This window comes from Cyrtonyx montezumae, unplaced genomic scaffold (genome assembly GCF_038088225.1).
Source record: "Cyrtonyx montezumae isolate F1298 unplaced genomic scaffold, pur_monq_1.0 scaffold_18, whole genome shotgun sequence".
Classification (NCBI taxonomy): Eukaryota; Metazoa; Chordata; class Aves; order Galliformes; family Odontophoridae; genus Cyrtonyx; species Cyrtonyx montezumae.
In genome coordinates, this window is record NW_027071914.1 from 15,879,569 (window position 1) to 15,902,239 (window position 22,671).

At 43.7% G+C, this 22,671-nt stretch overlaps 1 protein-coding gene across 7 annotated transcripts in view; it reads right to left on the bottom strand.

Annotated features, from left to right (window-relative positions):
* The window catches only part of RAPGEF6 (Rap guanine nucleotide exchange factor 6), a 97,230-nt gene that overhangs the window by 30,770 nt on the left and 43,789 nt on the right, over nt 1-22,671 (bottom strand). For 6 of the 7 annotated variants that reach the window (XM_065734851.1, XM_065734854.1, XM_065734849.1 and 3 more), the window contains exons 7-13: nt 10,930-11,061; nt 4,808-4,991; nt 3,834-3,970; nt 2,748-2,906; nt 2,105-2,257; nt 1,475-1,639; nt 183-290 (exon numbers count right to left, since the gene is read on the bottom strand). In XM_065734851.1, the coding sequence (XP_065590923.1) occupies nt 183-290; nt 1,475-1,639; nt 2,105-2,257; nt 2,748-2,906; nt 3,834-3,970; nt 4,808-4,991; nt 10,930-11,061 (1,038 nt within the window). Of the gene's footprint in view, nt 1-182; nt 291-1,474; nt 1,640-2,104; nt 2,258-2,747; nt 2,907-3,833; nt 3,971-4,807; nt 4,992-10,929; nt 11,062-22,115; nt 22,178-22,671 lie in introns of all 7 variants that reach the window. The other variant, XM_065734853.1, reaches the window with a different exon arrangement.

Genomic DNA, 22,671 nt, shown 5'->3' on the forward strand with positions numbered 1-22,671 from the left:
ATGTGCACTGTTTTATACGAGCTTAGTACCTAACTATATATTTAAGAACAAATATGCCCATGTTAAAATCCACCTATTAAGTGTTTTCTTACGGACTGCAATGTGTTAACCCTTGCTAACACACTGGAAAATGGAAACGCATTATGTTAGGAAGTGGGACAGTTGTCCTTTTTTGGTCCTACCGTATTTTCTAAGTTCTTCTCAAACTCTTCCAGAAATCGAGTCATCGCTGGATCACCTTCGAAGTCATTGAAATGGTTGTTCACCCACAGCAAGACCACTCTGGTAACCTGAAAAAAATGTACACATACAAGTGTTTTTTCTCCTACAGGCTGTAATCTACAAGCAAAAAAGAATACAAGGACGTGACAGAATAACACATCACAGATTAATGCATTCCTTAGAAGAAGCAGAGGCCATTTGCACTTGAAATCAACTCCTGATTTCCTTTCCTTGAGGAGATGAATGAAAAAACAAGAATCAGACACCTTTGTATGTAGCTGATTACAGCACCCAGCACCTACTGGTGCACCAATCTACCTCCAATTATCTACCTCCAGTTCTCTCTTCCTTCTGCCTTCTGCAAAACATCTCTTTTTAAAGCCTCCTAATGACCTCCTCTCCTAGGAAGTTTCTGGGTTGTACGCTGTAACAATAAGGAAACTTTCTCCTGCATTTTGAAGTTAAATGTTTGTGTTGCATTTGCATGCACTACAATTACCTCCATTCATGACAAAGTCAGTCTGGTAACTATTTCATCCATCTACACTATTAAAAAATGCTAATCCACCTCAGTTTGTCTTCTAAAAGTAATGACTTCCTCTTCTTCTTGCTGAGATCGCTTACTTTTACTTTCCTTCTTGACATTCATTCTCTTAAAGAAAAACAGCAGTTGCCAGAAGGAGTACATGGAAAAAAGGGGGAAGCAGTAACCACAGCAAGGACCCCAGACAGCTTCCTCCACAAAATCCACGCTGCTTCAAGAATATAGTTTCCTTCAGTTCCATCTAGAACATAAAACTGCTGGCCAAAGATTTTACTGCCACGATTTTCTACAAATTGGATATGAATACAAGTTCCAAACCATGTAAATTTTTCATGTGTATGTGCACACAGTTACACAGACTTGAACATGGTTCTATTCACAGAAGAGTTATTATCAGCAGCAGTTTACTTCGAGTACAGACTTCACAATAAGCTGCTCTAATAAAACACGCTCAATACACTGAAGAGCTCTACAAAGAAAAATTATGGAAGGTGAACACAAAGCTGCTGTGAGAACAAAGGTGATGTACCCAAGAAATCACAAACAAAATTTCCCTGAATTGCTGGTTTGAAAAAAAAAGGAGGGGGATTTCAGAGAGACGGGCTTTTCAGTCTTAAAATTAAATAGAAAATCATTCTGCAGAAGAGAAGCAGTGACATCCCCTACTTGGCAGAGAACACATTTGGCACTCTGGAGGCTGAAACCCACCTTATCCCTGAGGCTGTCCACTGTGAACCACTCTAAGAGTTTATTCCCAACCTCCAAGGGGCTCGTTAGAAACGTTCGGTACGTTAAAAGGAAATCTTCGATGTAAGTTGGATCCACAATAGAATGTTCTTCTATCAAGTGCATGATGAGCCGCTCCGGTGTTGCCTTAAAAACAAAATGCAAATACAGCTGATATCTCCTTCCAGTACTCAGAGAGTCCCTTTAACATAAAACCGTGTTCCAAACTTCGGTTTTGGAAAATTCGAGGAAAAAAAAATACACTAATATATTTAAATGAAGTCTTCCTGATTTTCCCAGACCAAACAGCTTGTAACTGGCCAGGATAACCTGGAACATCTCGTAACTTTCTTTATAACAAACAGTTGAAGTCCTTCTTCCAGACTCCAGAGTGCCCAAACCACTATAAAAGGACCCCAAAGGTCTACGTTGATTAAAAAAACATACGGAGGTAGATTTGTAGAATAATATAAATTCCTTTGAATTAAATCATTAATTTTTTGAGGTGAGACGGACAAAACTGAACGTGAGTTTTAGATTTAAACCAAAATGAGTACAGGTTTGATTATTAAAGGCTTAATAGATTAACAGAAAGTATGGGAAGAAAATCACCTTGATAACTATGTGTCCTTTTCTGGTTCCACTGCGATCCAGCTCCCTGTGTTCCTTTACCATAACAATTTCTCCTTCTTCCTCAACTTTATGAGTGTTCTTTTCCACGTGGTTCAGAATTCTCCAGTAGTCTTGCTGGGCTATACACACAAACTGCCCCCAGACAACACGTGATAATTAATAAATACTCAAAACATGAATGTATCTTCATGCCCCATTTCTGGGCTTCTTTGATGCAACCACCATAGCACAGTACATGTTACTAGCCCTAGCCTGTTCTGCCCAAATACATGGGAAAGTTATAAACAGAGGAAAAGAAAACTGATCAGCATGTCTCCAAAACGTGATGATAATCATACAGAGAACAAACACTGCTGAAGTTGGATATGGTTTATCTGTTCTTACTGCATGTCAGTCACAGCTAAGGTGAACTAAGGTTACTTCAATGGAAAGCAGAAGTTCCTGTTTCTCATACTACAGCAATGTAAAACAGATCTCTGCTTCTCAAAGTGTACAACCAACCCAGCATAAGCACACCAACCTGCCTTTTTCTGCTCCTGGAATGAAGGTCATGCCTTAAGATGCAAGAAGTTTGCTGTCTTTTATTAGATGCTTAGAAATATGTTCCGAATTGTGATCTTACCTGACAGTCGTCTACTTTGGTTCTGACCACTCCATTCATGTACTGTTTGTCCAAAGAGGGAGTAATCCCAAAACTATTTCCCATACAGAGGCTCTCACTCTTCCCATCAGGATAGCTGATTTCCACCGTGCCATTTAAAATAACATACCAAGAATCGAGCTGGAGGGAGTGAAGAACAAATTTAAAAAGTGAAGCTCATTCAAAAAATGGTATAAGCTGTTCCAGCACTCTTATCTGAGAAAGCCTTATTCTTGCAGTCTCCAGTTTGTTGCCACCACAGCTTTGGAACATGTAATTCACCAGAAATGTGTGCTGTAAAGCAAGCAATAAAGCTGACTGAAACAAGAATGCTTTTCAGCATTCTTCATTCATTTCAGTACTAATTCAGCAGGGAGCAATGCTGATGAATAGATTGCTTTTTAATCAGCGTGCTAATTGCTACAGTATATTTATACTGTTTAACGATCATGAGGGCTCTTCCCCCCAGTTGGTCACTACTGGAAACACGAGCACATCCAGCCCCCAGGCAGCACTGACCAGCTGCAGCCATCCCAGATCTCTGGATGAAGGACAGGGACAGGCTGCAGGTAAGGATTCAGAGCACCGATGTTGGGAGTCAGACCACTGCCTAACTGGCAACTGCTTCCAATTTAGGCATTTAGGTTATGCTACCTGCACTGCTGTTTCAAGGATACATCCCCATTCCATTGTAAGAAATGAGTTATTTTGCTGATGGAAATCACGCGTTCTTCCGTACAAGTAATATCTAACATAAACTCTTTGATTTTAGTACTTAAACTGACAGCAATCCACAGCAAAAGCTATTGAACGATGCTGTTATGTTTGTTTTTTTTTTGTCTATATTCAACCATGCTAAAGTCCTGAACAAGGAAAGCAAGAGCACATAGGCAGAATCTTACCAACACATGGACTAAGGTTTAGGGATTTGGGAAGTGAGTCATGGTGAGAGATGAGGAATTTTCTAGCTTTCAGGAGTAGGAGAGGGGCAGAGAACATTGCTCAGCCCATCACTGCTTGCAGCCTTCTGTCCATGGTGCTTCAACTGTGCTGCATACTGTTACTTACTTCCTGGCCATCTTCAAGTATGATGGCTCCTGCTTGCTCCACTACTTCAAATATCATCACTGAGCAAAGTTCTCTCCTTACAGACATCGTCATGTTTGCGAAGGCAGGGAGTTGATGCATAAATTCCAATAATTGCTCTGTTAGACAAAGAAAACATCAGTGTGAAGACTGCAAGGCCCAGGGGTTCCTTAGATATCACGCCCTCCCACAGGTATATTAAACCTCGGATTAATTCACAGAAGGAACTGCTCAGTGGTGCTACAATCCTTGTTAGTGCCCGCAGCTAAATGAGCCCACTATGCATTTTGTCATCAAAAACTGGGGAAAAAAAACTTGGCTCTGCAGTCCTGATCGTGCCCTGATTGACTCTGATGGCAGCAATCTAGTTAAGTGTAAAAGCACTTCAGCTTCAAACATTTAGAAGAAATAAAAATATCCTTACTGTACAGTAATTATAATCCTATCAAGAGCATGAAACACTTTCCAGAGTTTAGAGAAGTAATCAAAAGTACAGAATAACAAAAATTTTACCATTAAAGTAATGCCAATTTCCAGTTAGGCACTGCAACAGATTATTTTCTTTTCAAATGCTTTGCAGTTTACAATTAAGCTTATCTACACTGCAGCACTAGTATGTTCCCTTCAACGCTCAATAATTAATTAATTCCGCAGTCACAGGCAGTCAAAATTACTGTGACCCTCCTATCAACAGATACAATGATTGGAACACTTAACACATAGTAAGAGTCTCAAAGCCTGTTTTTTCAAAACATTTCAATTCTCAACAAATATTCTTCCAGAGAATAAAAAAAATGATTTAATTGACAGCATCCCTGGAGCAAAGTGATCTCTGGAAGGCATCACTTATAATTACGATCATACACATTTAATATTAACTTAGCAGTTCACATGCATGCTCTCTGACTGATCTTATACGACACAGGTTTATACAAAGATCTGTTTTTTCTCCTCACCAATATCATCATCAGTTTTGTCTGCAGGCTCTTTCTCAAGGCACTCTCGTACAACATCTCGCCCTAGAAGTGGATCTGAAGTTCTATCAATATCTTCATCTTCCTCTTCTTCTTCATCTTCAGAATCTACAGGTGCTTCTGGAAGACCTGTTAAATCAACATCTCCCATCTCACTTTCTGTAGCCTACAGAGAAGACATCCATCAGACAAAGAGTTCAATGACTCCATTCCATTAATTACAGTCTCATCTTAGTAGAGTTAATAATACAAAAAATTATATGACCAACAATTTAAATTACAGAGTAGATGGTATAAATATACACCTGCAGCATAAAGCAACACCATGCTACACAATTATGATCACAAGCTCTGAATACAGAGTTAGCTTACAGGGCACCTGCTCTCTTTCTTTACTGATGACACTCCAATGAACTGCAGACAATACAAGCCCATCAGTATCAACTGTGTGACATCGAGGAATGATAATCCAGGCTGACTGGATAGAATTAAAGGGATTTGATCTTATTTCTAATTTTGGTACAGTAAAATGGTTTGTAACCCTGGTATACAAACGAGATGTCAGGTGGAGAACAAAACTCTGAAAGAAAGAGATGAATTTGGCTACTCCTGTCTCTACTGGCCAGTTTTCTCTTTGAATTCATGGGGACAAATGGCTTCTCACAATTTCAGAGTTAATATTATCCAAGTAGTGATATCACTCAGTAACAACACTGGTCATCCAATGTCTATCAACACATTTCTGCTGTCATCAAGAGATGGCAACACAGACATCAAATTGAGCAGGCACACAAAGCCACACTTTAAGATAAAGAAATACTGGCACCAAAAAACGGCATCACACAAGAATTGTTTGCAATATTTTCTCATGTAAAGTTTAAATGATGCAATGGAATGAAAATAACTCTCCAAACAGATGGAGGGCAAGAAAAAAAAAAAAAGAAGCAGTTTAAAACTTCCAGTTTGCACAGAATACCTCCTCAATCACGTCTTCTTAATTTAAGGCAGCATACAATGATCAATGGACACCTAACCCTAAACCAACTCCCACTGCCAGTTGCTAGATACAAATTGTTAAGCACTAATTCCTATGATTCTGTTTTTCAAAGTGCCAACGCTACACCATGTACTCTGAACACATACACTCAATTCTGGTATGCTTTCAGAGGCACACATTTTGAGAAGATGACAAAAATGTGAGCAGCTTTGCCCATCTCCTTTGTTGTCATTCATTTTTACAACCATCGGAAGAGCCCCAGTGGAACCTTCTCCCACGGTCAATTAGAATATTGTTCATTAACAGCAATTCCCTGACGTGCCTACAGCATTTCACTTCCAGACACTTCATGAGAACGGCTGGAGAGAAAGCCATGAGCTAACGACTACACCACAAAGCAGAGCTCTTAGACGTCCCTGCTCCATTGGGTGCAACCCAACATTTGATGGCAGGATATGAAGAAGGAGAAGGAACACTCTTTCCTCTTCTGAAGTGAGAAATATTTATCAATAACTCAGTGACCGTTACTAATCCCGTCTCCTGTCTACCACTTGAAGCTCCAGACATGACATAAGTAGCACAAGTGCTGAACGAAGCACTGCTGTTTTGAAGTCTGAGTTGCATCACCAAAGGCAGCATTGATTTGATCAGCAGAGCACTGCTGCTCCTTGCAGAGCTGCCAACACAAACCCAGACCTCGGGCAGACAGAGCAGCTCTGCCCTCTACACCAGGCAGACAAATATTGGGTCAGCTATATTCTGGAGATCTTTGGACTTGTCCTCCTTGTTACAATTATCCATCAAACCTAATAAAAAAGGCTTACATGACTTAAAGAACATTTCCTACTGAGTAGGGTGGCAAAACATAGGGTTAAATCTGTTTTTATTACATCACTTTACTGGCTTATGTAGCTCACACATTAACAGTTCTGGAATTAAGCCGCAGTGCTAATTGTGCTTGGAGAGCCTTGGCAGCACGTGCTCAGTGCCACATTTCATTCTAAGACCTTTCCAGCATCTCTTCATCTGAACAGCCACAATTCATATTCCATTTCCCAAGCAGAGTAAGACCGAGTACAGTACTAATTCCCACTCCAATAACATGAAGCTAAGGTAACAAAACTGAGGATACGGGTTCTACACATTTCAAATGTGCACTGTACACTCTGCACAGAACAATTAACCAATCTCTTTCACTGACAAGTAAGTTACAACTTGATCAAGCCACATTCTTCAAGGAAAAATTATGATGTACTAACTTACAACAGATGAACCAGAAGCTCCAATCCTCAAACTTTGCACAAATACAGTTGTTCAGGATTCGATGTACAGAACAAAAATACTGACTGCCAACTCAGCAGGAGCAGCCCCCAGCACAGGGCACTGAGCACTCACTGTCGAAACACTTGACTCTATTTAAAAATCACACCACTTTATTTATCACTGCAGACTTTGCCACTTAACTTCTTTAAGGAGAGAACAAAACTATGTTTGGCAAAGCTTGACCCGAGAGATGCCCTGGGCACTGGCTAGGGAAGCCAAAAAGGAGAATCAGAATTGTAGAATGGCCTGGGTTGAAAAGGTCCCCAAAGATCATCTCGTTTCAACCCCTCTGCCATGGGCAGGGTCACCAACCACTAGAGCAGGCTGCCCAGAGCCACATCCAGCCTTGCCTTGATTGCCTCCAGGGATGGAGCATCCTCAACCTCTCTGGGCAACCTGTTCCAGTGGATCACCCCCTCTGAATGAAAAACTTCCTCCTAATCTCTGACCTAAATCTCCCTGTCTTAGTTGAAAACCATTCTGCCTTGTAACTATGGAGCCCTCATAACTTTGGTGATAATTGTATTCATGGACTCTCTGTCCTGTATTAGCTCTGCATGACAGGTAATTTTAGGGCTCGTGGCTGCTGGTGCAACCCACCATTAAGAGCATGGGATTTTCTGCTTTCTTTTATGTCAGTTATTTCAGGGGAAAAGTGTTCAAGACTTTTCAGAATTGGTAGAAAAGTTCTTAGTAAAGTCAATTCCCTGAGACATATTTTATAGATAATCCATTCTACCATCAAATCCTTAACCACAGGTGGAACTATTGCTGGGCAATAACATTGCTGCCCACAAATAATACGTACTGCCAAAGTGACAAATGAGAGACAGAAAAAAAAAAGAAGAAAAAAAGAGAGAGGGGAAAAAAAAACCTATGCAGACCAGTGGCAGAACTAAACAGGTAAGGAAAAATAGACGAGCATTTGTCTGCTGGCAAAAGAAGAGCACTGCATGTCATTGGTAAAGGCAACGACTCCACTGCACTCTATGTGAGACCATGCCCACCCAGGCCTGGACATACAGCCTGGATTACCTACAGTACCCTTGCAGGCCTTCTTACAGCCTACCCCACGAGAAAGCAAACAGAAATGTTTGCTCTGTGTAATACCTGCAGAATAGCTTTTCCCTGAGGACACCTATTATGAGGCAGAGGGGCTGTTTGCAGAAGTTATAATCCTTCATTCCAACTTACATGCATAACCACACAGCTTCACCTAAGTGCCAGAACAACAGCGTTCTGAAGGTAAGCATGCTGTCAGAAAGAGGCCGAAGAAAAACAAACATGAAAATCAAATACAGTGTTGTTTTGGCTTTTTTTTTTTTTTTAACTTTTAAATATATATGAATTCATGTGTGAAGGGAGAAAATATCTTCATAAATTTATTCTCAGCAGCTCTGGTTTCAATGCAACGCGTTCGCAGCCGTGCTGCAGGCAGGGCTCGTTTCTGCTGATCTCACCTTCAGCTTCTGGGCTCATTTCCTGTTTAACATCCTGCACTGAGAAGCAGCTGGAACAAGTGAAAACTCATTTCAACGCTGTCGATGAATAAAGTGTGCACAGATGAACCAAAACCCCTTCCAAATCTTAATAAAAATAATGCTTCATTCTTTGTTTCTATCATTCTAATCCGTTTCCTGCTCTGGAGTTACGGTCGTGCTACACACTGTAAAAATTAATGTTATGATATCGTTCATTCAAAAGGTCATTTCAAGGCTACATTAATCAAAATTATTCAGAATGCTCCTCCTTTGACACTAATGACAGTCCTGGAGAGTTTGGCACGCAACAGATACGAGACCGACTGCAAAAGCAACGGCGATGTTTCCCAAATGCTTTAAGAAAAGCTTATTTTAAGATGAGGAAATTTGTAATTCCTTCAGGGATATGAATTTATTTCACCACCATTTGAGTGTTGCAGTGCAGGTTAAAATGTTACTCCTTCATTTCTTTCATTTAAGTAATTTTTATTTGTTCAATGATTACGCTCTTTTGGCATCTCTTAAGAGCAGGCATGCAGCAGTTTGAACGCATTTAACCACATGCTCTCCTTACTGGAACGATATTTGCTTCATCAATAATATATTTGAAGTGCTTTCCACTTCGTACCATCCTTCACACCAGCTCAGGTAGGCAGGCAGAAGATGGCCAGGAAAAGTGACATCAGCCTCAATGTGTGAGCTAGGGACAACACCCACTCTCGTTCTGGTGACTGTGGCTAATTAATTTTCAAGCCAAGAGAATTAATTCCAAAGGGAGAAAAAGGAAAAAGAAAAGACAAGGTGAAGAACCACATCTTTCAACACTGCTGCTGGGAAGCCAGGGTGCGCTTGGAAAGAGCTATCAACAGTCAAAGTAAATTCTGAGCTAGCTGGCAGAGAACCAACAGAAAGAAGTAAAATAATAGATGGAATTGGACAATAATATACGGATTGTTAATGCTTCACATGTCTTATCTTTAAAGTTAACTTCCAATAATAACTAAGATATGCCTGTCTCTTTTTCACACAGTTGGTACCCAGCCAGTGTCCAGCAGAAGGGGGCAGGTATCTGCATTCCAGTTACACCCACAGATTGCTCATTGTTCTACTTAGTGAGTCACATAAGCAGATCTGAACTCAGAAGTGAAAAAGTCGTGTGATTTTTGAGACAAATGAACTGATCCCTGCAGCAGAACCCAGCTCTGCAATCTGGCACAAGGCAGCAGCTCCTCTTCGTTTACAGATAACGTACTTAATAAGTTATCTTTCAATGATCCTCAACTTCTATTCCCAACAAGCAACACTGGAATTTGCACAGTCAGTGGGTGCAGAGAGCATGTTTATTACCATGCTTTTGTTTGCAGAACAGGACATCTGCTGTGAACAACAAATGCAAATAACCAAGGAAGGTACCCAACAGGCAAAAGGGTTTCATGAAATGTGCTCCATAATACGGCACATAAATCACCCCATGTGTCTTTTAAAAGAGACAGCACTTGTGCTGGCACACAGAGTGGTGGAAAGCAAGGAGGGAGCCATGGAGGTGGGAAGCAGCACGGGTCTGCAGAAGCATTAGGAAGGGGAGGCAGTGATAAAGTGCTGCTGCTTTGGTGTCACACAATCTATGAGCAATTCCTCTTTTTCCAGAGAAAACTGAACAGGAACAAGATGTTTTGAATCTTAACAAGACTGGGGGAAAAAATACATCAAAACCAAACCCCAAGTCTTTCCTTCATATGATAAGGCAAGAAACATACCAGAACCAAGTTTCCTCTGTAGGCAAGACTGATAGTACGTGGTATAAGAACCTGCTACATTTATTTTATTGCACTCTGTACTGCAACTCCACTCATTTTTAATATAATTCATTCTTCATCAATATAAACCATGTTTAGCTGGTATTTAATAAAACTGCAGTGAAGCCGAGCACTGACACTAGTGCTCACCTGCACACATACTGTCACCATCACCCTCATCTGGTCACTGTCACCCAACTCACTGCTAATGGAACGTGTGGCAAAGGGAAACACGAGAGGAAGTGCCACCAGAGGAGCACACACATGTCACTGCAGAACTGTCCCCACCAGGTCTGTGCATCAGCTCCTCATGGACTTCTGCTCCAATTCTGGCAGCCAACGGTAACAAACAAGCGTATGTGGTGAACATCTGACCTCGTGTTTTCTGATCAACAGCCAGCATTACAGCAGCACAGAATGCTACCAGAGCAATTAGGAAAGGCAAAATGCAATTTCCAGCTTGGGGGAGGGGGTGGGAAAAGAAGTAAGAAACAAATGCAGTTCTACCTGATAGATATCAGACAGGCTGCTGCTCCCAGAATCGCTGGCAATGCTGCACCCAGACTGGCTCGAAGGGACGTGAGTCACCTGAGGGTGAGGATTGTCTGTAAGATGCATCTTGGTAAGATCAGCTGGAAGCTGTAAACAAAAGGGATTTGGGGAAAAGGCAGGAAAAAGAAAGAAAAGGTCATATAAATCTGCTTTGCATACGGAGTTATTAATACAATTTTTGCTATGCATTTGAATATTCCCCTGCAACTTGAGAAGCACTTTGAGAAAATAAGTTAAAGGAGCCTGCCCTGTCACACGTGTGATCTTACAGGACCGATGCATAACAATGCACTGCCCTCCTGCAGAACTAAGCTCTGGCCCTTTGCATCTCCCTGACACACACCAGCAGAACGAACAGCCCGTGAGATGGTGAGGGGATGATGCCAGCCACAATCCTAAACAGCACCTTATCCTGCAATCCAGCACGAAGAATGTCATTCAGAAATGGAGAAATTTGTTTTTAAGGTCTGAAGCGCAGGTCGTTAAGCTGTCACAAACTGCCGTTAAAACCAAAGCAAACCAAACTGATCCTCCCAGTAGTAGAGACACCACAGCAAACTCAGTCCAAACACACAGGAGACCAGCTCTCTGCTTGCCTGACTCACAATGGCCTGCAGCCCCTCAGAACGGCTCAAAGGGCACAGGAGAGGAAAGAGTGGGACCAGGAGCAAACCAACTCGGTGTGCATCCCCATAGCTGATCCCCAGACAGCAGTGCTGCCACGCCAGCTCACCTGCTGTAACTGGCAGTGCAAAATGCATGTGACAAAGGCAGCTTTATGTGCTGAAACTGGAAAGTATTGCTGGAACAAAACGGAGCCCTCCAAACAAAGGGAAGTCAGGTGTGCCATTTGTATGTACTTCTCACAAATGCACACTGAAGAATAACTCAAACCACCACCACTCCTTCCCAGAGGAGTACTTCTAATCAAGTCATTAATCACTTAGAACTGATCCTTGCTCCCCCAGCCAGCACTCACATTAATTTCCATCGCCTATAAAGCACATGGGCACCCACGATGCTCCAGCTGGACTTTGCCATATGTTATTGGGAAAGACATTTAATGCAAGCTAGGTGTAAGGAAACACTGCAGCATCTCTTTAAATCTGAGAAAGATATAAGGTTTATTTGAGACAAGTGACCTTTAAAGTGCTGCTTGCCACTCTACTCAATCTCCCGAAATAAATCACAGCCTCTGTCTTTTGTGTGCCATTTTTATTACCCAAAGCAATTTTCTTCCCTTCAGAACTCACTAAGCAGCACTACGAGGAGCGGATGCTTTTGCACCGAAGCGGGGAGGACTTGCTGGATGTGGTGATGATGCTGCTGAAAACGTTTTGGAACTGTCTGGGCTACTGCTGGAAAGCACTCACCTAATTCAGCTGTGATTTTGACACGGGAGAAACTTAAGACGCTTGTTCCAAATGCACCAACCTTGGAAGATTATGCATTAGGGAAACAAGGCTGTAACAGCAACATCCACCTACGTCCACACCAGGATCTTTCAGAAACAGTGCAAAACAAAACAAACCAAAACAAAAACCTTATATATCCAGTAATCTGTTCCAAAATGGTTCATCTCCTAATTAACCACTCAGAATGTGCACTGCATTTCAATCAGTTATTTTATTTATTGTAAACAGAATTAAGAACAGCATGCAGCACGCTGACTGCGACCCCGCGCTGCAGCTGAGCGCAGAGGTTTGCTGGGCTGGTGCTCCACGGAGCAGCTCTGCTCTTCCCTTACTGAGCTCGGTTTAACTCCATCCCAATGGAGGTACATCCATTTTTCACACAGGCAAACCAAGACATCGTGATCTTATATAGAATGATGAACATCCCCAAACTCAGTGGATGACAAGAGCTGAGCAGCGATGTGATTTCTCCCAGACACTGCTGAGGTTTCCATCCAGGAGCCAACACACTTGCACAGCCTTTCCAGAGATAAGTGCTGTGGCTTGAAATGGAGTCCCTACCTCACACAACATGGAATCACACCTACACACCACAACCAGACACTAAAAAAACAGAGAAAACTGTGTATTCCTTCCTGTACAGCAGGCAGCACCCAGCTCACTGGTTGAGTTTTCAGAAAGAGATGTTTGCACTATTACATTCACTTCTACTGAATCTAAAAGGAAAAAGTTAGTACTTCCTTTCTCCACCCAAAAACAGCGACTTCTCCCCCAAACCTAGCAGCTGTTGGCTGAAGACAAGAGGACAGCAGACTGATGGATGACCCACCAGGAGGAGCATCATGGTTTTCTCTGGCTCCACAACAGCTTTCTACACAACCAATGACACAAAGCATTCTGGACATCACAGGAGAGTGGGTATTTCTGGTCTTAGCATTAAAACAACCGATTTCTATCTCATCTAGAGGTTTAGATGCTTCGTGCCATTACTAGGTGCATGAAATGGGACTTCATTAAATTATTCATTTAGCCATATGTACCACTCTGCTAAAATGCTAACATAGCAAGCATGTGTCAGCAAGGGAGGGAAAAGAGCCACTAAAACCATTGTAGAAACACACTGAAAAAAGTCCCTGAATTACTTTGTAAAGATTGTTTCTGTCTACAACCATCCTTTAGGAAGCAGAGATGTTCTGCAGAGCTGCAGCAGCTTGGCACCATGCACCCAGGGCGTGAGTCCTTCTCTACCTCTTTCTAGTCCAAGCTTCTCAGGGGTTTGGATTAGATGATCTCTGGAGGTCCTTTCCAACCACTACAGTTCTGGGATTCTGTGACTCTTGACAGAAAGGCTGAATCCCACAGTATCCTCCAAAACCACACCAATCTTCCTGCTGCTCTCAATCCCCTAGTAGAAATGCTGAGCTTCCCATGTCCATTGGGATGAGGAGTGAACCAACCAGCTGCACACTCTCATCATCATAACCAACCCAAATTTCCAAAGACCAAAGGTCAATCCTTTTCCCCCACAACCATCACTACTTTGCAGTGGTTTTGACCCCTCTGAGTTTTGCACATACAAACTTCCACCTCGTTTTCCTGCTACCCGGCGCAGTACTGAGCTGCACCTCCCAGCATCGCATTTGGAGGCATCATGTTTTCCAGACATCCAGACCGAGGTGTGTGATAGCCACCAATGAGAAAACAGCAAAACCCACCACGTTAGTGGGACGTTGTGTCTGAACAGGAATTCTCAATTATAGAGACTAATTTAGAAAACGAACGTTAATTAATTTCGTTTTGCATCAATAGATCCACACCTCTTGATGACGCAGGCTATACGAGACGTGATCTGCCAACTTCCTCCATGACACACGCCGTGTTTCACGAGGTAGCAGACCATTCCTACAGCACCAAGTAGAGCAGTGACATTCCCTTCGAATGTAAGCAGCACTGAACTCTCAGCAGAGAAGTCACAGAATGCTGAGGAATTAAATTAAAAGCTAATTTTGGTACGGCAGATTGTTAAGACCGCACATGTCCTGTGCAGCATTATGGGATCTTTTTACAAGCTGATCACCAATTCACTCTTGAGAAGCACGCTTATAATGAGCTTCACCCTGAGGATAAACTTCCCTTGATGTGCTCCTCGGGAATGCTCTGCCTGAAAATGAAGGCTATGGAAAAGTCATTGCAAAACTGGCACAGAGAGAAAGCAGCCACCGAAGTCATAAGTCACTAGTGGGCAGAAGTTAACACACAGGAGGGATAAAGTGAGAATTCAGTCTCCACGTTCCCTGTTCTTTGCAGGGGAAGGACTGAGATATTTCTTAGGGTACAGGGATCCGTGCTCTTCGTGCTGGATTTCCTACGTGATCAAATTTGCTGCAACCTGTCCCGTTGAGAAGCCACGTCAATGATACTGCAGGTTTTGAAAACAGCTATCAGCATTTCCTTAAGCAGCATAGATAACCTTAAAACACAGGTTGGAAGGGCATTTACAACACAAATTAGCAACACCAATTAACACAAAGAAGGACACAGGACCCACGCACTGACTTTCAGTACCTGTAAAAGAAAGCTGCCCCTAGTTTGTGGAACAGACACGGAGTCAAACTGCAACGAGGACGAGGACCAAAGGACTCACCCCCAGGAACAGAACTACTGAAAGAACAGCCCGTGCACGGCCCCTGGCGGACAGCATTCACCAAAAGTGGAAATTAACAGACAAAAAAATGAACAGTAAGGAAATAAAAGTTTCCCCTTGCTCTTACTCCTTGGGAGCAGAGCGTGCCACCAGATTTCTGAGCTCCCCGCAGGGATGTTCGCCGCGGATCGATGTTGGCAGGACACAGGAGAAGCACCAGCCTCAGACTCAGGAACACTCTGTCCTTCTACAGGCTGTGTAAGCAAGCTCTGTCCTTGCTTTTACAGACAGTCGGTAACTTCACACCTTATTTGCTTTTTCTGAACTTCCCTGAAACGTTGCCAGCACGAGCAATGTCCAGAAACAACACGGGGCTGATATCTCTGGGACAGAGCAGAGGAGCCCATGCAGCCCTCGTGCCCACCGACCACATCCCACCCTGCAAAAAATTTGAAGCAAAATAATGGTTGTGCACCTTATCATTCTGGATTTTCCATTAAGGAGCTTTCACTGCTTTAAGCTGGAATCCCTTAACACACCCTGAGGGCACTCGGTAACCCCTGAGATTTGGGAAACCCAAACTCCGACTCGAGCTCCATCACAGCCCAGTGCAGCAGATTTTCTTTCTTGGCTGATGCCTTGAGCTCACCCGTTGCAACCTGTGAGTTAAAGGCAGTTCCCTCCGTATGCCTGCTGTTCATTGATGCCCTTGATTTGAGCTCCTCCACAGAGCTGCTGGAATGAACGAGCTCTGCCCACATTTCTGCATTCCCATTCCCATTTGCAATTCCAGCCTGCAGATCCCCATCACTGCGGCTGCCTGCTGGGCAGCCTTCCTTTCCCCTGGAAAGATCTGTGCCAAGGAAACTCAGAGCAGTGCTCCTACACTGGGCAGCTGCTGTCTGAGGGCTGGGACAGAAGGAAGGATGTGCCTTCAGCTTTCTAGCAGCTGCAGTACACCTCTGACACCTTTCCTACAAACCAAACCATAACTGCTTCACTCAGCCTCAGCTTGAGCAAACCTGGTTTTCTGTATTTCATTTGCCACTGGAATCCTCTGAAGTTATTTTTCAGTACTTCAGTAGCCCTTTTCTCTTAAGTATTTATTACAAATTAACTCTGGCTTACATTTGCTTTCTGCACACGAGCTGCAGCTCTGCTCCACATTAGAGATGTAAGCATAAAACACATACAGAGCTGTGCTAATGGGAGAGGAGAAAGCTGCTCCTCCGAGGGCAAGATGAGCCCAGCTCAATTACGTATGCTGACATCAGTCACCAGCCGACTTAATGCAAACAAAACCATTTCCTCCTTACCACAGATATTCCACCCAGGGCACAAAAGATTTCTTCAGATTTTTGAAGAGCAGCGATGATTTATCATTATGACTCCACAAAGGCAATGCCCAACCCTGAACTGAATGCCCAAAGCACACAGCCCTCCTCCAGGGCCTGGCTGACAGCTCAGCTCAGGGCTGATGTTCTCCTCCTGACGGATCAAATATTTACCCAATGGGTTCAGCTAAAATCCTGTAGCCTCCAATAACGTCATGCAAAGAAAAAACGGCATCAAACCTCTCAGGTAGTTCTCCTTTCTGAAACGTGCAAGGGGAGGCTGTTGCTGGCAGTTTTATTTCAGAACTTAGTTCAGCTCATTAGCTGCAGTGTGTACTTACTATAGGTATCAAGTGCACAACAGCCTGACAGTGCCTTGCAACCTGCCTTTCCAGCTTCCTAAAGCAACCTCAGGGTTAAAAAGGAAAATAGGAAATCAAAGCAAAAAATAAAAAAAGGAAAACCCCTCAAACCAGTGCCATGCCCCCAGCAGCAAAGAAAGAGGTTCTTGGTCTCCACGGCTCATCCCATGCTGGGAAAAAGCCTCAGAAGGATGACATCTCCTTAGTTACAACAAGGTGACATGAGGACAGAATTTCAAATGGAATCCTGGTGTTGCCTTAAACCACATATGTAATGCAATTTTAATTTGGTTTTCATATGTTTAAATTATAGATTACCACTATGCTTTAACTCATGATAATGCTCAGCATCTGACACACAAATGTCTCAGCGTTGGAGATAAGGGCGGACTTTGGCTGAGAAATCCTTTGGTATGAAAACCAAGTGCTGCTGGGGCTCCTTAATTCTGGGAATACTCAGCGTGTGAGCAGAAATTGCATGTTCTGTTGGTTTCTGTTTGTCTTCCTATCACTGATTAATACAGATCAACTCTTTTCTGTTCTATTCCCTACGTAACAGATTAAAATACCGTGTTTTATTACTAGGAAAATGTTACAATAACAAGAAGCCTTATTTTTAGTGCCCCAGTTCAAATGCTGCCACCTGTCCTCATTGCTGAGAAACTAATGCATTGCAGGACTAGAAGGAGCCTGGATTAAACAACTAGAGCAGCACACAAACAGCGAGGACAGCATCAAGGAACCCACGACTGAGAGCCAGGGGAGCTGAGCAGGAGGCAGCAGCCTGCTGCCTGGGGAGCCCTCATCCACAGACATGCAAAATCCCAGATTTACATTGAGCTTCATCTTGGCTGCATCATTTATAAGCTCTTACATCCACTGATTGGTAAAGCATCGTGGTGATGGCAGCTCCGCCCCACGGGGACAGTGAGTGCCAAGCAGCCCCAGGAGGCAGCACCAGGGCCACCAGTGTCCCACGGCTGTGCCAGTCTGGCACTGTGATGGATCAGCTCTGGGCTTGCTGCCTCGTGCACGAGGACTTCAGCCCTACGGAGAACAAAGCAGCATCATTCCTCCATCTGCATCTTGTCTGCATTCATCCAGGAACGTGGTTGTGAAGGCGAGAGGAGCAGAACAGGGTGGTCCCGAGCCAGCTCAGGGCTGCAAGCAGAACTGTAACAAAGCAGCTTTAAACCAAACAAAGCCCAGGAGGAAATAAATGAAAAGCTAGATGTTTATTTGCATATTAAGAGCCAATTTCCCATAAAAACAATCCTTCAGGAAAAGGCTTTCTGTTGAAAGTAGTAAGAAGTGAGCTTGCATTAACGTCAACTTATTGTACACTGGAGTATAAGAAAATTCAGGCTTTCTAGAGTAAATGCCAAACTGCATACTACGATTTTTTCATCTTCATAAATTAACAAGCAAAAAGTGCATGAAAAAGGAGATCCACTTGAAATACCACGGAAGAAAGCAATCCTCCCGTTGGAGGGGATGGAGATGGGAGAGACGAGAAAACACAGAAAAGCAATATTCTGAGGATATAGCCAAAACTCCAAAAATTGAAACCACGGGGCTAAACCACACAAAGCAGGGGACTGGAAAGTCAGAGGAACAGCAGTCGAGCTCACAGGGCAACCCCAGGCTGTGTGTGTCCACACACAGGAGCCTGGCAGAGAGGTGATGAGCATCCAGGTCAGGTGGCTGCCCCAGAATTCAGCACTGGGCAAAGCTCTGGGCACACAGGAGCTCAAATGGAGAGGCAAGGCCAGGAGGAGGACAAAGATGCTGCCAAAATCTACTGCAAAAAGAATGCTAAAACTTAGTCGTTCTGTTTGCGCTGGCAACATCTTAAATTCATGCTACCTGGGCTACTTTTCACACAAGTGCATGAGCAAATACAAGGATGACATCTAATCAAATCAAGGACACACTATCAAAGCTCTGTTTTTCTTCTGATGAGCCAAAAATAATCTTTAATTGCATGAGGGTTTCAGCTCAGGATCTCAAACTGATGCCCTTTGAAATCAGAGGATGATGTTCGTCTGCTTTTATTTATGGATAACTAAAGCTTGCATCACATCCCTGCCAGACAGCAGCAGAAATGGGAATGGAATGGAAAATGATTCCAAATCTTCTCCTCTAACCCCATCACAAACTTACATGGAACAACGTACCTCTTGTCATTGCACTTAGCATTAATATATTTTATCTGAACAGCAGAAAGGGACAAGAGGACAGAAGCCTGGAAAAAGGAGAAAGTAAGCATCTGTCTTACAACAGGAGACAACTTTAACGTGCGCCTGAGATCTTCAACGAAGCTGTTTCCTCTCAAACAGTTTTGAATGTGAGATGTTAGGTAAAAGATCCTTATTTTTTGTAAGGAGCACATTATCTCCAAAAGCATCCCTTTTTAATTACCCTCTATAGGTAACGTTGTCCAATCCCTGTCTCCCCATTGGGCACAAATGGGCAGCTGTGAATGCATTCTGGGCTTGGGAAATGCTAGGCATCTATCACTGGAGGACCTGACACATCTCAGTTGTCAAGATTAGCATCAGAAAGAGTTCTGACTTCGCAATGCATCTGTGTTTAAGAGTCTCATATCAGAAAGCGCAGCGCAGACACTAGAAGTTACGGTCAGAATTACAAAGAGAATCCAAGTCTTGCTGAGATGTATTTGAAATCATTACTCTGCTTGCATTCAAGTACTGTGTATGGCAGGAAACCCACTTGGTGTAAGCTGTGTGCCCGATGCCCTTGCAAACGCAGCAGAGCTCGCACACCAGGCTGCAGGTGCACTGCAGAAACTCACCCTCAATGTTTTCTCCCAGTTCACCCTCCCTTTTAGCAGCCTTTAATGCAGGGGATCAGACTGCACTGATTATTTTACAGCTGCCCGCTCCATCCCCTTTATTTTGGGAAGCCAAAAGGAACAGACCTGCTCGTGGGGAGATGAGGGGCACGCACCTCTCTGCATCCACAGCTCCACTCCTGGAGGCAGCAGCTCCCAGTGCTCCCCAGGGCAGCTCCCCGTGTCACCAGACAGCCACGACCTGTGGCCATACCCTCCTCATTGTGCCCTCACATCAGCTCACCTTCCTGCTTAGTCACAAGAAACGTGACTTCATTTTGCTCTGATTTAATAGACGTAATGTTACTCTACCACATTCTGAACAGCTCTAATTACAACTGAGTCAACAGTCCATTTTCAGACTGTTGTCCCACATCACACTTTAATAGCATCTAATTTAGAAATCTGGGACAGATATCCACAGAAGTCTGTGGAACTTTGAGATCAGTCACTGAGAAAGCAAAGGGAAGATGAGCTGCTCGGTGTCCTGCAGCAAGAAGCGGCTCCAGCGACAGAGCAGGGTTATAAAACTCCTGACATTTCCAAGTTAAAGTTATGAATTTGCATATTTAAAATTCCCTGGTCAGGTATTTTATTGTAACACGTATTGTGATAAAACATCCATCACAGAGAAAACACCGTACCAGGTTCAGAGGAAAGCAAAGGGAATGGGATCAGATGGAAGACAACTGCTGTGGTCAGTCCCACTTTCCAGGGATGGATGTGTTTCTGAAGCCCTGCGGGTTGCAGGGACTTTAAGGAGCTCTGCAGGAGGGGGTACAGCTGCTTTTCCTGGGTTGGTTTCAAAGACAAACCATTTATCTGAGGACTGGTATGCAAAAGCAGCTAATAACAGCTCGCAGCAACTGTTTGAAAGAAAGAAAACAAGAACAACAACGAAGGAAAGGAAAAAACCAACCATCAAGCTGCCCAACATTTTACAGCATTTCATTTATGAATTGCAAATGAGTGAATAAACAGCAGCACTGCGCTGGGTGTCATCCTCAGTGCTGACACAGGGGGCCAGAAGTCCTTACCATTATTTCTTCCCCTCTGCAAAGCCTTGTCTGAGCACAGGGCTTTTTTGGTTTCTCGCTTAGGCCCAAACTCTCCTGAAAGAGCCATCCCAGTGGAAGCCCAAACGTGACTAAGCATTCCCATTTTTTGAGCAGCATCATGCACTCAGAGCTCCTTTACAAGGGCGGTGCGGGCGAGCCGAGCCCCAGGAAACCAAACCCTGCACACTGCATGTCTGCAGACAGGGAGAGGACCAAGTAAAGGAATCTGCACACACACTGGAGACACCGTGGGGGCCCAGAGTCAGAGCCACACGCTCCAGCACATGAGTTTGAGTGCCCACTGCTCCCTTGGCTTTCACCAATGGCACTGGAAGGCTCAGCGCATGCAGCACTGCTGAGCTGGGCCATTAACACACACCCAATTCCCACCTTAATTCTGGCAACCATGTGTGGAAACCCTAAATCCCAGCACCACTCCCTGTAGATAGTGACCTTCTGTTTATCACTTCTCAAACAGATAAAAAAAAATAGAAAAGGAAACCCATCAAAGCCCACCCCGCTGGGTTTCCCTCGTGGACCTGCACACTGCTATGTTGCCCGGTCCCTAAAAACTTCTTGGAACCGACTAGAGAGAAGATTTCTTGCTCTGAAATCAGTGTCACATCTCCTGACCCCAAGAGCAGCAGGACTTCACCCGCTGCCCTCTGCCACCGCTGTCACTCTGTGACACACGGGGGACTTGCACAGTGCTCACCCCCACGTTGCAGAAGCTCACAGAGGCACATACAGAAGCGTAAGAGATTACCAGGTGTGTGTACCCAGCCTCGGGTTTATGGGGCAATTCTTGTGCCCCGGGAGCTCAGTACCACACCAGGAACTCCTGCAATCTCTGAGCAAACCAAACTGCAGTCTGACAAACAGTGCATCTTGTGGATTTCTTCACAGGCTTTCCCCTCAGTCAGTTGGGCTGCTCGAACGTTCGAGATTTCATTACCTTCTCCAGAAGAAACACCCTTCCTTTCCTCCAGCTCTCACAAAAATACGGCATCTTCGAACAGATTGAACAGCATCCCTTGAAGCCGATTGTGATTTCATAGTTCAGCTAAATAATTAACCAGTTCCACAAGGCTGCACAAAGGAAGCAAGCAGTGCAGCCTCACACTGCTCCACTGTCAGAGCATCAGTGGGCTCGGACGTCTGTATGTTCAACTTGACAGTACATACAGGCAGTCATAAAAATGCTATGCTTCCATTATACTTGCTCCATATACTGACAGGATAAAAAGCAAGCTTTAAACGTTTCCTAAGAAAATGACATTTTTATGCTTCCTCTCCATTTGCAGGCTGTTAGTATATAAAGCAATTTCAGTATTTCAAGGTCCTCCCTTCCCACTCAGAAAGGACTCCAGCAGAGGAGCCCCTGCACGGAGCCTGCAGCCCCTCCAGCAGCAGCACCCCACCAGCCCCATGCAATGCAGCCCGCAGAAAGCATCACACACAAAATCCTACTTACTTTGGAGGCCCACGGCTGCAGGCAGTTGGCGTAGCAGCGAACAAGAAAAGCCATTTCTCAGGCTGAGAAAAAAAAAGTTTCCTTCCTCAAAGAAAAGCCACAGGAAAAAAAAAATAATAATAATAGTGAGTAAAATCCTCCCTGGATTCTTGTTAAAAGTCATAAACCAAAGCAGCCAATGTAGATGTATGCAACTTCTCAGGCTTGAATTTCACACCGAATTTGATTACAGCTCTCCCAAACCGGAGTAGTTTGCAGCGTTGCAGTGAGTTAGCAGCAGCAGCAATTCCTATAAAAACGTTCTGCTTTTAACAAGCACATAAATTCAAGTCAAAATGTTTCCTAGCTCTTCCAATACAAATATCCGAGGGTTCCCCCAGGCGAGAGGCATGTACCTGAGAAGTGCTGCTACGAAGGAATTAATTCTGAAATGGATTAGAATGGCACGTTACAGCAACAATACATTAAAAGGTGAGATAAGAATTCTTCCAATTCCTTTTTTTCTCTTCACTAAAATGCATTTACGAGTGGCTTATCTTCAGGTCCACTTTTCGGA